This window comes from Macrosteles quadrilineatus, unplaced genomic scaffold (assembly GCF_028750875.1).
Source record: "Macrosteles quadrilineatus isolate MER2022 unplaced genomic scaffold, UCM_ALF_1.0 Scaffold_1__1_contigs__length_201487025, whole genome shotgun sequence".
In the NCBI taxonomy this organism is placed as follows: domain Eukaryota; kingdom Metazoa; phylum Arthropoda; class Insecta; order Hemiptera; family Cicadellidae; genus Macrosteles; species Macrosteles quadrilineatus.
Window position 1 is genome coordinate 45,313,675 of NW_026542594.1, and position 17,664 is coordinate 45,331,338.

Here is a 17,664-nt window from a genome sequence, read left to right on the forward strand (position 1 = left end):
CCCGTAAGCTTTCGGTAAGTAAATGTTGCGGCCTTGGTAATATAATATGTGATCGTCATTCGCGATCACGGTAACTCGGCAATATGTAAAAAGGTTGGATATCCTGCTAACTCATCCATAATATTTTTTGTTGAGTTGGCATACTTGAAATTGTTATTTTATTTGTTCGCTGACTTCACAATTACCAGTCAGCTGATGAGTCATTTTATAAATGCCTTGTAAATAATATTTTTTATTAATTTGGTTATTTATCTATGCAAACTGCGGTAAAATAAAGTGGCGTTTTGGAATGTCTAACCAGCAATTCCAGGGTTAAAGTTGGCTGTGTAAAAAACATGAAGTTGTACAACGCGTAGTGCCCTGCCCGTCCTTGGGCCTCGTAAACCTACACAAAATTGGATTTGTTTGGAAAAAATTGGAAGTCGAGAAACCAGTGGGAAACGTGGGATTTAACATTTTTGCTTGGTCAGGTTTGGTAAAGTTACCTTAAAGTAGAGTATACTTCATTGCACACTACACTCATCCTTCACTCATATTTGAGTTAAAATACGCTCATAGTGGCATCCCCAACTTAAATAATTGATATTGAATTGACACATTTTTGACTCTTTAACCCTAAAGGCCAAGTCACACCGAGCTCGCTCCCGCGGCGGGAGCGAATTTTGAAAATTCGCTCACCATGTTATCAAATGTGCCAAGTCACACCGCACTACCGCGCACCCGCGGGCGTGCGGTAGTGTCCGCCACGTCCGCCTGCTGAGCGATTTTTTGAGACTACCGCTGCGGGAGTTTTGTCTAGCGCATGCGCAAAGGGGCATTTCGAATGCCCAAGCTATTTAAAGTTTAAAAGTAATACAATTTAATACAGTTTTAAATTAAATTTAACATGTTTCTTTTGTTTGATGATGTAGTCTATGTTGTTTTGTATTATCTTCGTAATTATGTTTATCACCAGGAAAAAACATTTTTGTTTACCATACAAAAATAATGTTTACGGTGAAAATTTAATGTTTCCCAATAAACATTTTTATATTGCCGAAGTAAACAATTTTTTTATTGTTTCATCAACTTTTTTCGATTTGCAACAACCAAAACTTTACAATCAATGTAAACTTGGACTTTCAATAGAAGGCTTAGCAAAAAATTACATTAGTTTTGAAATGGTCATAATGTTTTTATTTAAAAAAGTAAATAGTGTTTGTAGTGTAGCGAAAAATAACGTTCAAAAGCTGAAAGTGAATAATTTATCCACAACCATATTTAAAATTCTTCCAACACAAGGTCTAAATTAAATTTAAAAAATAGTTATTCACTTTTTAAAGTAGCCCTACACTAACAAATTAATAAACATTCAATTGCTTCACTTAAAACCTGCAAATTTACATGGCATACTAAACAGGTAAGATGAGTTTCTTATGTAAAACGAATTGTAATGAACTCATCTCAAAACTCCTGCCGCGGACGCGAACTTTTGGTGTGACATGGCTCGAGGAAAAACATCCGCGCGCGGTACTCCTGCGGCGGGAGCGGCGGATGTCGGTGTGACATGGCCTTAAGCCATAAATGCTGATATATCAGACATCTTAAGGCCCGTATTACACTGTAAAATCTATACCTATAAAATGCAAAGCTCTCAATGACCGACTGACTGACTCACTGACTCACCCATCACTAGTTCTCCTACTTCCAATTTACCTAGAAGACTGAAATTTGGTACACTCATTCTTTAGGCATTAAATAGGAAAACTAAGCAGTTTTTATTCTGACCTGACTTTCTGGCTCCGTCCCAGTGGCTCTGGAGTTTCTTCCCACATTAACCTTATGATTTTTTATAATAAAGGAAGTAATGAATCTTAACAGAGCTGTTTCAATTAAACAGTTTCTATGATGTTCAATAGCATTTTAAAGCCTTGTAGCAGGGTGCAGCACTATTCACGTTTTGTTAAAATTTATTATAACAACCAATTTGAACAAATCAACAATAAGCTATGATACACAATGAGAAATGTCAAATAGGTACCATACTAAATTGTTAAATACTAAATTTTTAGGTACTGTGTGAATAGGGTAATTGTTTTAAGTGCATAATTCATCAACTTATTGACTTTTTTCAAATTTTGTATAAAAGTGTATTATGTTTGTTTTTGCCAAAAATAATGTATATGTATGGGAAACGGAGTAGCGGGTTAATTATTTTAGTGCATTACTGATCAAGTCAATGACTTGGATCGGATGAACTAATATTATAGATATGAATGTTTGGAGTATGCCAATAACGTGAAAACTACTTGAACAATTAATTGAGCTGAATTTTTCCATGAGTATAGCCAATATAACCACAGGCTTAATGGAGATAGTCATCTTTAATTTTAATATTCTCCTAGGACTCTGCCCTGACAGCTTATTAAGTCAAATGTTGTTCTTTGAAGTAATTATGAAATGCCTCCCAACACAGTACAATCAATAGTTGTATTAATACTTATGAAGTCAAACGGGGTGAAGCCCAGGTAACAGTAGTGTTTTATGAAAGATCTTTTATAAAAGACGCTGTCCATCTTAAAAGAAAATGACAATCTGTTAAATTTGATAAAAGAAGTTATTAAAAAAAATATTGTATAAAATAAGGCCAATTAGATTATGAAAGATATTGGTTATTGTCAAAGAACTTTTATAAAAGATCTTTTATAAAACATTTTACAGTGTAGTGCGGGCCTGAATAACATCTGGTGGAAATAACAATATCAAAGTCTTCATCTCATAGCCGAAGTTGTAAAACATTGTTGGTTTTGAAGTATAATTGTTGCTAAATGTTACAATTCCCTCAAGAGTAAGAATATAAAGGAATGTGTGATATTGCTGTAACATTTATATTGGGGTAAATTAATGAGACTGGACAAGCTGTTCTATTAATGAGTATAAACATATTGAAAATTAAAGAAAGTAAATATATTATATTATATTATGCTATAAAGACTAACCCTGTCGTAACAAGCTACTAAAAAAAGAATAAGGGTAACCATTAGGCCTATTTAATCGTATTTGCTAAGAGACTTTTTTTACCTAAAAGTAAATCTTGTCATGCCTGTCCTTGAGTGTAGGAAGGGAAAGTTTGACAACAGGAAGATCCCCAGTCAAGGATTTATCATTCGAGAGGATGTTAGGTCTGGCTGTTAAATTCCCATTATAACGGAAACAGTCGGCTAGATCTTGTAGCTCATCTTAAAATTAGCGTCCATGTACAAAATCCTTAACTACAATACAAGTAACGTTTGTGCGCACAATAATAAAAAATAAAAAAAAACGACTCCTACAATTTCCGCTAAATTGTTATAAAAATCTCAGTTTTTGGTTTAAAACAATATCTATAATAGGCTCTGTTCTGGAAAATTTTTTTTTCCTTTTAAATAACATTTGTACACCTTTAACATTAGCCTTATAGCTATGACTGTTTTACCAAGGAAAATGCAAACAAACGAATCATAATATATAGTTATAACAAACCATCTATAGTACAAAATGCAGTACAAAAGAAAAGGACATTCGATGAATACCATTGAGCTTTGATTCATATTGTATTACTTAGCAACGGGATGAATACGATGGTTTATATACAAAGATTCTTTTACTGCAAAACATTACTTCCCACTAATATTGATCTAAGAGTGAAAAAAGGAAATGTCATGGCTGTAGTATAGTTTTTGACAAATCACTACTGGTGTGGGAATGTTGTTCCACAATCCCATTGTTGCAATGTTCTGAGATCCCAGTTACTAATGTTTCGCAGCAATGCTGGTTAACATAAGTACGTAAAATATCATGAGTTTTTTTGAGTTGGTTGTTGATATAAAATGTTTGTTGGTTGAATTTGAAGAGTGAGAAATCAGCCATTAAAGAGATGTATTTATAACTTAATAAAATCAGGTAAAACTGATAGTGAAGACGATTTACAAGTATAAGCAATAAAAAGTATATTGATAATAGGAGCTTAATGTCCGATTTGGACATTCCAAAGCAAAAAACTGCGTTTTTTGAAAATCATTTATTTTACAATTGCATTCAACTGTTCAATGCACTGCCCGCTCCCCTGAAGATGGAAAATAGTGTGGACAAATTTGGCAAAGGGGTTAAGAGTCTTCTTTTGTCACGCTCTTGTTACAGTGTAGAAGACTTCTTTAGAAATCAATGATTTTTAGTTTTTAGATTTTATTTATAAGAAATATTGTTTTTATTTGTAAGAGAAATTTTGTTGACGCTCTTATGCAGTTTATAATGACTGTCAAATAAATAAAGATATTTAAGTTTAACTATTGTTCAAACTTGGTGATTTTTGTTTTAACATGTTTGTTTTATTTAGACTCATTCTAAATGTAAGTTAGTTCAATATAAAAACTAATTTCTTGTCACTCTTTAAATAATATCACATAGCTACTTGAGCATAAAATGAAGACTATGACTTTTATTTTTCTTGCAAACTCTTAAGTTTTGCATTTGAAACAGAATGTTCCAGCATAAAACCATATCTTAGAGTGTTCATAACGTTTATGAATACTATAAAACCTACACATATAGTTTTTAGCGAATTTCCCTATAGGGAATAAGCTATTACCGTAGGTCTCATGGTAAGACTTAGTCCCGGGACCGATTTACTTTTTCATTTTGATGTCCCTAGAAGCCAAAAACACCATCCGTTCAAATTCATATATATATATATATATTTATATATTTAATATTAATAAATAATACACCATAGTACCCTTTTTTAAATTATTTAAAATTATTAGCGAATTTCCCATATAGGGAATAAGCTATTACCGTAGTACTCATGGTAAGACCTGGACCCGGGACCGATTTGTTTTTTGTTTTGAGGTCCCTAGAGGCCAAAAACACCATCCGTTCAAATTCATATACATATATATATTTATATATATATATATATATATATATGTGTCCGTTAGCGCGATAACTCGAGCAAAAATGATCCAATTTTGATGAAATTTGGTACAAACGTGTAAACCTACGTTTATTCGAACGGGTTTGCGAACCAGCATGATCGGACTATGGGAACATGGGTTTATGGGGGCTTTTATGGGGTAAAAATGGGTTTTTCCAATTTTTGACCAAAAAAACATAAAATTTTGAAATTACTTTCCAAACTATTTTGTAGAGCTTAAAAAAACAAATAATTTAGTATATTGAAGCGTTATAATGCGCCTAATGGTTACGGAGAAAATTCCAAAAAATTGTTAATTTAAAATTCCCATGTTATTCTTATGGAGAATAAGTAAACCGTTGTAGTGTGCTTGTTTATTAACATATTTTGCCCAAATTTGGAAAATTTTTTTATTTCTTACTAACTGTTAACATTTTACATAAAAAAACACTTTTACCCTCCCTGTTGCAGCAAACCTAAGTATGTGTTAAACTGATTCTATTTAAATAGGGAATAAATGTGATATTTTTAAGGAGACATTTTAGTCTAAATCCAATCAGGCAAATGGAAATTCGCTTAGTCTGCAGGTTTGCTGCGGCGGGGGTATTTTATATTTTATATATATATATATGTGTCCGTTAGCATGATAACTCAAGCAAAAATGATCCGATTTCGATGAAATTTGGTACAAACGTGTAAACCTACGTTTATTCGAACGAGTTCGCGAACCAGCATGATCGGACCATGGGAATGGGGTTTTATGGGGTAAAAATAGGTTTTTCTCATTTTTGACCCTCAAAACATAAAATTTCCCAAATTTCTTCTAGACCATTTTGAAGAGCTTAAAAAAAACAAATAATTCAGTATATTGAAGTGTTTTTGTATGGTTTTTGGTTACAGAGAAAATTATAATTAAAAAATTCCCATGTTATTCTTATGGAGAATAAGTAAACTTTTGTAGTTTGCTTGTTTGTGCATATATTTGGATCAAACTTGGCCAATCTATTTATTTTATACTAAGCTATTAATTTTTTACTAAAAAACACACTTTATTACCCTGTAGGCAGCATACCTAGGTACTCGTTAAACCTAATGTTATTTGAATAGATTTAATTGAAAATCAAATCTGGCAAATGGAAATTCGCTTAGTCTGCAGGTTTGCTGCGGCGGGGGTATTATATACATAGAATAGTGTTTATACCTACATTTGTATGGTTGCCATTTCAGAATAAAGTATTAAAGTATAAAGTAGCCTATGTGCAGTTTATAAAAACTGTTTTGTATTTTTTAAGATTATACTACATTAATTATCTATGTATAAATCCCAAAGTACCCATGAACTTTTGAGAAAACTACAAGTCACACCCAGGGCCGTCCCTAGGGTTTGTGGCGCCCGGAGCAAATGTGGTCGTTGTGCCCCCTTCCCCCCAGTAAAAGTCGCATTCACATATTTTAATACTATATGTTAATACAAATAGCCGATGCGCGGCGCCCCCTCAGCCGCAGCGCCCGGGACAACTTGCCCCGGTTGCCCCCCCCTTCGGACAGCCCTGGTCACACCCCCATAAACCATATACTCAAACCATATAAACCATATACGACCTTTAAGGTCGTTATTCCTTTCTAAAGGGAACTTTCCATATACAGTACCTAATGTTAAAGATATCTCAGCTGTACTTATTTGTTTGTTATTATTTTAATTTATTACCTTAGTAGCTGCTGTACCCGTGCTTCGCAACGGAGAGGACACTGAAGCAAAACCATGATCTTTAAGCCTGTTGTATGAAATAGTTACACATTCCCCTTTGGTTTCAGGAACATAGCTCAATTGAAACTCTTAGTTTGAAAAAATATCTTTCTTTAAGGCTAGGCTAACTTATAAGGCTATCTAGTACGAATGATATGATCCGCTGATGCATGTATGGAAATAATGTTCCCTCATGATTAAATTTTCAAATGATAAGCTTACCGTACTTAAACATTTATTTTGTTGAAAAACTTACATATTAAGTAAAGAAAGAAAAATAATCACATCAACATAGGCACTGTAGTAAACCGGCACTGTAGTAGGCACCGGTTTTTTGCTTTACTACATGATTATTTTTCTTTCATTACTTTATATGTAAGTTTTTCAACGAAATAAATGTTTAAGTACGGTAAGCTTATCATTTGAAAATTATATAATATAATTATATAACTTATTTCACATATAATTGATATGTTTTACCCTATACTACTGAACTTTTTTCAAAGTCCAATCTTTGCATGCAGATGGTGTATATATCACAATAATAAGCAAAAATAAACTAATGGAAAACTTGCATTACCTTTTATTACAAAGCCAACCACTAGTGTTGTTAATCAGGGCAAACATTTCATCAATTTAAATCTGTACGTACGAAGGACGGGTACTCTGCTAGTTTTTTACAACAAAACTATATTTAAAAAGCTCATTTTATTTCTTTAATTTACATTAATTTATTGTCTTGTATCAACTATAAAAGACAATAAAACTGTAAAACGTTATTTAAAAATACTCGGTGTTACAGAGCCTAGCCTACTGAAATGGATTTTATTACCTTTCTTTATTAAAAACGACATTGCTATAACTTTTAACCATAGAGATTAGTTACTTGTTTTATGAATAACACTATACGATGTCAAGAAATCGTCCTTTGTCATAGATAGGGCAAATTGTGCTTCAACAAACGTTGGTGCCCAAAACAGTATTTAGCAACTTATCCTGAAATCATATTTTTAATTTAAACATATTTAACATTTTGAAGGAAAAATAAGATGTAGGCCTACTTGGCTATGTAACAAGTTGGCTTAAGTAGGCGTGTTTTTCAAGCACTAAACAGATATATTATTTCTATTAATTGAACTTGGTATTCGTCTTAATCCAATAGCATAGCCTAGAAATTAGTCCTAGGCTCGAGCTGTTAACAGGAGCAAACTATGCTATTTTTTCAATGCAATTTTTGTGTTATATAGAGATGTTTTTGTTATACCGGTACTTATTATTATGTAGTCTAGGCATGTCTTAAATTTCATCAGGTAATTTCCTCTTCGTTTACATTAGTAAACTTTTAAAATCTTCGTAATCAAACCAAGGAAGGGCTTGTGATGATGAATCACAATCAACAGCTGAAGCAAAGATTGATAGACCAGCTTTCTCGTTGTTTTGGTTTTGTGTTGGTTTCCCATCAAACCCAAGTTGAAACTATCTATAAAATAAAGAGACCAAATCGATTACTAATTTCCCTGTCAATCACTTGCAAGCTTTCAATAGTCTTATCTCTTGTGACCGGTAACGTTTAAACGCCGTCTGCCTTTTGCGTCTAGTGATTTTATTTTATCTGACCAGTAACCATAGAGTACCAAACGAATGAAATGAGAGCAAAAAATGTGGATTGCACTCAGATATTGGCCTCCATGTCCATGCAACGCTGTAGTAGCGAATAAAACAAAACTGCTGTGATTAGCTGTATGAAGCCATAAAAGTAGTTAGGCCTACTTTCCTTGAAAATTTAAGTTTGAAAGAGGTTGTTTCACGTAACGTTTTCTTAAAAATGACTATCTCAACCAATGTAGCGAGAAAAGTAGCTTAAGTTTCGCTACAACTACTTAAAAATTGTAGCTCGCTACAGCTAAAGCTACATAGGTACTTCATTCATTAGTCAAAGTTGAAAAAGAGTGGGATTTACTGAATTTTCCATGGCCAAGGGCAGTTGATAAGGGTGAAAACGATTATTCCTCATCATATCCCTATTATTTTCCCTATTATTTTAATTGCAAGTGCGATCTCTTCGAGGCATCTTAGAAAAATTACAAATAATAATAAAAAATACTATGAAAACACAAAATCTAACAAAAATCATGTTCTTCTTTACGTTTCTTCATTCTTTACACTAAAACATCAATAATTATTTGTAATGGGTTTCCGTTGGAAATAAATTATACTATGAAAATACAAAATCCTATCAAAACACAAAATCTAAAGCAAGTCATTTTCTTATTTACATTTTATACAAATAACATTACAATATTGTACTTGAATTCACTAAAACATCACTAGCTGTAAGATAAACCAATTTTGGTATGAATGTAAACAAAATTGTTTCATGGCCATCTATTTTGAAAAAAAAAATTAAACTTGATAAAGTTCAGACTATTAACAACAGAATTCAGCACAAACTATGAAATTTTGAAAGCCTATAGGACGAAGGGCTTTCATGAGATAACATCCAAACCAGCAAAATGCACATCTACAGGATAAGAGCTTTTAATTGATACCCAATATGCCCACAAAAATAAATATTCAGGGTCGATTTGCTGCACACAAAAATCCAACAAATTCTTTAATAATATAGATGCCTGACCATCTGACAAAAAAGAGTTGTTTACGGAAGTTACAAAGCCTTGGTTCCATCTGTGCTATCAATAAACCAGAAATATTTACACACTTTAGGTCTTTGGGTCATTTCTAATAGATATAGCTTGCAACTGTCCTAAATAAGCTGGCTTGGCCTGTGATTTCAATTTTCAATTCCATTTTACCACTTTTCTTTTATATTTTGTGATTTATATGTTATAACCAGTACTAACCAATTATACATAGCAAAGTGATGTTTGTTTGGACTCCTAGTAAAATGCAGTTTTGAGCTAATAACAAATCCCAATTAAAGTCAAATGAAAGATACATATAGCCCTATTCTTATCTCAAAAATCCTTTCTGGCTCCGCCCCAGTGGCTCTAGTTCCTCATGCTAACCTTATGAGTATTCATATATAAAAGAAATTAAAGAATTTTAATTCCATTTTGTAGCCCCTGAACTTAATGTAAATATTTTAGAATTTGAAGTAATATGTTGACGAGCATGACATGTTAAAATTTTACCCCTCGGGTAAAATGGGCCGTCCTAATCCCCTGTTGACATACCTATAGACTCATAGATTACGGGTTTTCCAGTAGCACTCCACAATATTCATAGAAGTTAAGCAAAAACTGTGTTATGTCGGCAACGGTACATCGTAGAACTTTGATTAAAATTGTTTTTATTCGTCTAAGTAAGACGAAAAAAATGAGCCGTCATTCAATTTTGTAGGTCTAATGTATCAGTTGATTGCAAATTATTTCGTGAAATGCTGGCAGTCCGGGGTGGACGCCACTAATTAAGGCGATGGGTATGTCAACAGGGGATTAGCACAGCCCATTCTTCCTGAGGGGGTGTCTCTCTACATTTTGAGCCAACTGTTCTTAGAATCAGAGATTCAATCACACATATTATGTGTCATTGCATCTCTAATTCTACTCTACAAAAATATCAACGAACAACATAATAAACAAACCCGTGGTGGAAGTAAAAACATGAAATATCTGTTGATATGTTTACTGAATCAATGGTAAGTGTAACAATGTAAAGGCAATATACTATGGAGCTAAATAAAAGAACTGGTTTGTATCATGGTGGAAGGAATAAACACCGGTGTGTTATTCCCGTCATATGCTGACGTCACCCACATTGCAAAAAAATTACCTGAATGTATTACCATATAAGTATATATTTGTTTTTAATTTGATCGTTATTGTTTTTATTTTTTTTTTTTAAATGGTGAAATGGTATTTACAATCTGGGTGACTTCAGCATATGACGGGAATAGCACACCTATGTATTTTTCTTCCACCAATGATACAAACCAGTTCTTTTATTTAGTTCCATAGTCCATTGCCTTTACATTTTTATTTTTCACTTACTATTGATTAAGTAAATATATCAACAGATATTTCATTGATTTTAGAAACAAAAAAACATTGTGTACAGCCACGGCCACCTTAAACTCCAGGCCGTGGCCTTCAAAATGGCAACATCACAAGTAGGGTTGTAACAGCTGTTTTGTTTGGAGGCAGCTAATGGTATTTGTGTATGTTTTTAAGAATACGCAATCTTGGTTACTGGGCCATGAAAATATTGACTCCACTTTAAATGTACAAAAATAGATTTTAAATTTAAATATTGTTTTACTTTTCAATTCTATATGTTTTATTTTAAATCTTTTAATAAATGTGTGGCCATAAATTTAAATTTAAATGAATAATACGTGAATTAATGACGTCATCTGTCTTCCATCTTATGGGACGTCTGGCGCCACACAACACTACTTGCAACGTTTCCAATTCTACCAGACCGCGGCCTGGATTTAAAGGTGGCCGTGGTACAGCTTAGTGTTACGATGTTTTCCTTGGTTTAATTTAATCAGCGGTGTAGCAACACACAAATAATAAATTTATCGAAATGCAATAGTGTAATTGTGAACAGCATTCTATAATAAGATAAAATACGAGTATTTTCTATTACCATTTTACAATTAAATATAGTTACAAATCTACCACAGATCTTAGAACACTAAAATCGACGGCGTACAATTGAGTTATTTATGATATTCTTTAGTTTAATTTAAGCATAGGTGTAACAAAACACAATTACTAAATTAACCTAAATGTTAAAAAGTCAATGCCAAATGCACGTTATGTTACTTTCATTAAACACATGATAAGCACTTGAATTTATAAAGAAATCCTCCAAATTTATGCAAAACATCTATACATTGTAATTTTCATGTACCAAGACCTACAAGCGTGCCAAATTTCAACTCCCTAGCACTTCTAGAAGTGCTCAAAGTATCCCCAGTGAGTGAGTTACACATAATTTCTAACGTACTTTTTTTGTCGGTACACAATAACTTTCTTATCTCTGCATCAATCTATATAATTAATACGCTACATGAAACTTTGTTGGTTGAACTCCTCCGCCATTTCTTAACCGATTTTATCCATTGACGTCTCTTTGGAAAGATCGTGTCACGTAGATTTGCAAAAAGTCCCTTGGGCTCTGCCCCAGTGGCTTTGAAAGTTCCCATGTTATCCTTATGAAGAACATAATTGTTTATATTTTGATCAGTTGTATAATTTAATTGCTGTTATTTATTTTTCAATCCAATGAAACGCATTGAGTACATTTGTTTACTATTTGGGTTTGTGTAAACATAACTCCCAAGATGGATCGTGTTAGTATGGTTGTATCTAAAATTGGTGTATTTATCGTTGTTTTGTGTACCTATAATTTGTTTATTTGTTGTTTTCTTTCTTTTATATAATTTATACGCTACATGAAACTTTGTCAGTTGAACTCCTCCGCCATTTCTTAACCGATTTTATCCATTGACATCTCTTTGGAAAGACCGTGTCACGTAGATTTGCAAACTGGCCTTATATTTTTGAAAAAGTCCCTTGGGCACTGCCCCAGTGGCTTTGAAAGTTCCCATGTTATCCTTATGAAGAACATAATTGTTTACATTTTGATCAGCTGTATAATTTAATCGCTGTTATTTATTTTTCCATCCAATGAAACGCATCGAGTACATTTGTTTACTATTTGAGTTTGTGTAAACATAACTCCCAAGACAGATCGTGTTAGTATGGTTGTATCTAAAATTGGTGTATTTATCGTTGTTTTGTGTCGCTATGACGGATCGTGTTAGCATGATTCTAACTAAAATTTGTGCATTTATCGTTGTTGTGTGTACCTATAATTTGTTTATTTGTTGTTTTTTCATTTAAATGCCTCGTGACGCGAAGAAAACAAAACATAAGACAGGAGACGTAATCGTGATAACGACCGCAGCTACAGTGGCGCGTAATAGGCTTAACTCATCATAGTCAGCACCTGACCCTGGACAATCTCAACTATTAGGTTACAAATGCGCCCTAACACTACCCCAAAACAACTTTTCGTTCTCAATTGGCTCTCTATGAATGACCTGTGTTGCCTGTACAGCGAGGCATTTAGAGAAGGAGAAAACCGGCCGGAATGCTTTAGGTTTATCAATAACGAAGATAAACATGGTCTGAGTTACACACCGGTAATTTTTGAGTTGACTCTTTTAAACTCATTGTAAATATGACTGTTATTCGTTTTGAAATAACTCCTGTAATACATTGCAATTGCTCGAATTCGAGCAACATGTAGGTACGCTAGTTTTCATAATAATTGAGATGTAATTTTTTTAAGCTTGCATCTTACTTTACACCGGAAAAATATACAGTTTAGTCATGTTTAAGGAGTTTCTTGAAAAATTTATTTCATTTCAAACTAAAATGTTGATTTTAAAAATTATTTGATCAGCTGATTTGTTTAAATGGCAAAAATGTTCTCTAATTGTAGATGTTAGCCACAGGGTTGCCGAAAAATATTAGCGAATTTCCTATATAGGAGATATTATCAAATTTCCTATATAGGGAATATTAGCAAATTTCCTATACAGGGAATAAGCTATTACCGTAGGTCTCATGGTAAGACCTGGACCCGGAACCGATTTACTTTTTCGTTTTGAGGTCCCCAGAGGCCAAAAACACCATCCGTTCAAATTCATATACAGTAGAACCTCAATTACTTGAACCGTAATATCTTGAATTTCTTCAATATCTCGATTTTTTAAAATCCCCTTGAAATCCACATTGATCATAATGTTAAAAGTACCTTTATAAGTTGAAGTTTCTAAATATTTAACTTCGATAAGTAGTTTTAACAACTTTTGAACAGTAACATTCTACCTCTGTAACTCGAATTTTCCTGTCATTGAGCCTCAGTAACTCGAAGTTTACCTTTATAAGTCGAAGTTTGCACGAATGTGCCTCAATAATTCGAAGTTTTGCCTAACAGTGAAAGTCAGTTGTGTTTTGATTCCTGTCGAGACGTGAAAATCCAACTTCCTGTGTTTGCTTCCTGGGTCTGTTTGGCTAGGTACTGTAACTGTAGTCAGTGTAGTCTGCCAGTTGTTGAGATAGATTTTACGTTTCTTCAGTACGTATAAATACAGTTTGAATCCGATTTATAAAGGTTTAACACGTAAAATTCGAGTTATAAAGGCCGTGACGTAACATCACTGTCAGACCCCAACACCTCAGTATCTCAAACTTTTTCATATGGAACCTTCATAACTCGAACCTCTAACTTGGAAAACTTGATAACTCAAATTTTTATCATAACCCCTTCAAATTCGAGATATTAGGTCCTACTGTATATATATATATGTATACATTATGTGTCCGTTAGCATCATAACTTGAGCAAAAATGATCCGATTTTGATGAAATTTAGTATACACGTGTAAACCTACATTTATTCTAACGAGTTCACGAACCAGTATGGTCGGACTATGGGAACAGGGGTTTATGGGAGGTTTTATGGGGTAAAAATGGGGTTTTCTCATTTTTCACCGTGAAAAACATTCACAATTTCTTTCCAAACAATTTTATAGAGCTCAAAAAACAAATAATTTAGTATATTGAAGACATTTCAATAGGAAATAGATCTGACAATTTTAAGGGAATAATTTAGTGGAATTCCACTCAGGCAGATGGAAATTTCCTTAGTCTGCATGTTTGCTGCAGCGGAGGTATTTTTTTACATAAAAGGATTAAATACCTTCCATCACCTGCAATCCAATCAAATTGCAAACACAACTAGTTTCAGCTCCTATATGGAGTTACAGGTGGCACAAGAATGCGACTCCATCGGGTAAGCTCGGCTTTTACTGATCAGTTACCATAGATGGATAGTGTGAGTAAGTGTAGTAGATTTTATGATTTTTGCTTTACTGTTTGGATTTTAAACCAGAGAACAAGCTTTAGTTTATCATCGGATTTTTGTTGTTGAAGTAGTTTTAAAATAAGACAAATAACTAGAAACAATAGTAAAACTAAATACACCATCTACATGATATCAGACACAAGTAACATAACAGTAGTTTTCAGATAAACAATGAGGATTATAAATATATGTTATGTGTCATTGCTCTTATGTTCAGGAGGGTTCCTTAATGAAGCTGGATGGTTCCATGAGACTGAACTAGTGCTGTCAGCTTGTCTGTGCTTTTATATCACTCCACTGTCAGATATGCCCTCCATGTGGTGCAAGTCTCTAGATTGCTGCCATAAAATTGAGTGTTTCACTGCTCTTATGTTCAGGAGGGTTCCTCAATGAAGCTGGATGGTTCCACGAGACTGAACTAGTGCTGTCAGCTTGTCTGTGCTTTTATATCACTCCACTGTCAGATATGCCCTCCATGTGGTACAAGTCTCTAGATTGCTGCCATAATTGAGTGTTTCACTGCTCTTATGTTCAGGAGGGTTCCTCAATGAAGCTGGATGGTTCCATGAGACTGAACTCGTGCTGTCAGCTTGTCTGTGCTTTTATATCACTCCACTGTCAGATATGCCCTCCATGTGGTGCAAGTCTCTAGATTGCTGCCATAATTGAGTGTTTCACTGCTCTTATGTTCAGGAGGGTTCCTCAATGAAGCTGGATGGTTCCACGAGACTGGACTAGTGCTGTCAGCTTGTCTGTGCTTTTATATCACTCCACTGTCAGATATGCCTTCCATGTGGTACAAGTTTCTAGATTGCTGCCATAATTGAGGGTATTGCTCTTATGTTCAGGAGGGTTCCTCAATGAAGCTGGATGGTTCCATGAGACTGAACTAGTGCTGTCAGCTTGTCTGTGCTTTTATATCACTCCTCTGTCAGATATGCCCTCCATGTGGTACAAGTCTCTAGATTGCTGCCATAATTGAGTGTTTCACTGCTCTTATGTTCAGGAGGGTTCCTCAATGAAGCTGGATGGTTCCATGAGACTGAACTAGTGCTGTCAGCTTGTCTGTGCTTTTATATCACTCCACTGTCAGATATGCCCTCCATGTGGTGCAAGTCTCTAGATTGCTGCCATAATTGAGTGTTTCATTGCTCTTATGTTCAGGAGGGTTCCTCAATGAAGCTGGATGGTTCCATGAGACTGAACTAGTGCTGTCAGCTTGTCTGTGCTTTTATATCACTCCACTGACACGTATGCCCCCCATGTGGTGCAAGTCTCTAGATTGCTGCCATAATTGAGTGTTTCACTGCTCTTATGTTCAGGAGGGTTCCTCAATGAAGCTGGATGGTTCCATGAGACTGAACTAGTGCTGTCAGCTTGTCTGTGCTTTTATATCACTCCACTGTCAGATATGCCCTCCATGTGGTGCAAGTCTCTAGATTGCTGCCATAATTGAGTGTTTCACTGCTCTTATGTTCAGGAGGGTTCCTCAATGAAGCTGGATGGTTCCACGAGACTGGACTAGTGCTGTCAGCTTGTCTGTGCTTTTATATCACTCCACTGTCAGATATGCCTTCCATGTGGTACAAGTTTCTAGATTGCTGCCATAATTGAGGGTATTGCTCTTATGTTCAGGAGGGTTCCTCAATGAAGCTGGATGGTTCCATGAGACTGAACTAGTGCTGTCAGCTTGTCTGTGCTTTTATATCACTCCTCTGTCAGATATGCCCTCCATGTGGTACAAGTCTCTAGATTGCTGCCATAATTGAGTGTTTCACTGCTCTTATGTTCAGGAGGGTTCCTCAATGAAGCTGGATGGTTCCATGAGACTGAACTAGTGCTGTCAGCTTGTCTGTGCTTTTATATCACTCCACTGTCAGATATGCCCTCCATGTGGTGCAAGTCTCTAGATTGCTGCCATAATTGAGTGTTTCATTGCTCTTATGTTCAGGAGGGTTCCTCAATGAAGCTGGATGGTTCCATGAGACTGAACTAGTGCTGTCAGCTTGTCTGTGCTTTTATATCACTCCACTGACACGTATGCCCCCCATGTGGTGCAAGTCTCTAGATTGCTGCCATAATTGAGTGTTTCACTGCTCTTATGTTCAGGAGGGTTCCTCAATGAAGCTGGATGGTTCCATGAGACTGAACTAGTGCTGCCAGCTTGTCTGTGCTTTTATATCACTCCACTGTCAGATATGCCCTCCATGTGGTACAAGTCTCTAGATTGCTGCCATAATTGAGTGTTTCATTGCTCTTATGTTCAGGAGGGTTCCTCAATGAAGCTGGATGGTTCCATGAGACTGAACTAGTGCTGTCAGCTTGTCTGTGCTTTTATATCACTCCACTGACACGTATGCCCCCCATGTGGTGCAAGTCTCTAGATTGCTGCCATAATTGAGTGTTTCACTGCTCTTATGTTCAGGAGGGTTCCTTAATGAAGATGGATGGTTCCATGAGACTGAACTAGTGCTGTCAGCTTGTCTGTGCTTTTATATCACTCCACTGTCAGATATGCCCTCCATGTGGTACAAGTCTCTAGATTGCTGCTATAATTGAGTGTTTCACTGCTCTTATGTTCAGGAGGGTTCCTCAATGAAGCTGGATGGTTCCACGAGACTGGACTAGTGCTGTCAGCTTGTCTGCGCTTTTATATCACTCCACTGTCAGATATGCCCTCCATGTGGTACAAGTCTCTAGATTGCTGCCATAATTGAGTGTTTCACTGCTCTTATGTTCAGGAGGGTTCCTCAATGAAGCTGGGTGGTTCCATGAGAGTGAACAAGTGCTGTCAGCTTGTCTGTGCTTGTGTAACACACTGCCAGATCAGCCCTCCATGTCTCTAGAGTGCTGCCATAATTGAGTGTTTCACTACTCTTATGTTTACAGGAGGGTTCCTCAATGAAGCTGGGTGGTTCCATGAGAGTGAACAAGTGCTGTCAGCTTGTCTGTGCTTGTGTAACACACTGCCAGATCAGCCCTCCATGTGGCGCAAGTCTCTAGAGTGCTGCCATAAGTGAGTGTTCCTTTGCCCTTTTTTAGTCCCTAATCTTTTTAGACTATTAATTCAAGGCTTGTCCCTT

The 17,664-nt window shown here is 35.2% G+C and overlaps 1 protein-coding gene across 1 annotated transcript in view; it reads left to right on the forward strand.

The window, feature by feature from the left end:
* LOC128982894 (amyloid protein-binding protein 2-like) overlaps nucleotides 1–17,664 on the forward strand; it is a 102,441-nt gene that overhangs the window by 23,212 nt on the left and 61,565 nt on the right. Inside the window, exon 4 of the mRNA XM_054401950.1 lies at nucleotides 17,471–17,597. Coding sequence (XP_054257925.1) covers nucleotides 17,471–17,597 — 127 coding nt within the window. The remainder of the gene's footprint in view (nucleotides 1–17,470; nucleotides 17,598–17,664) is intronic.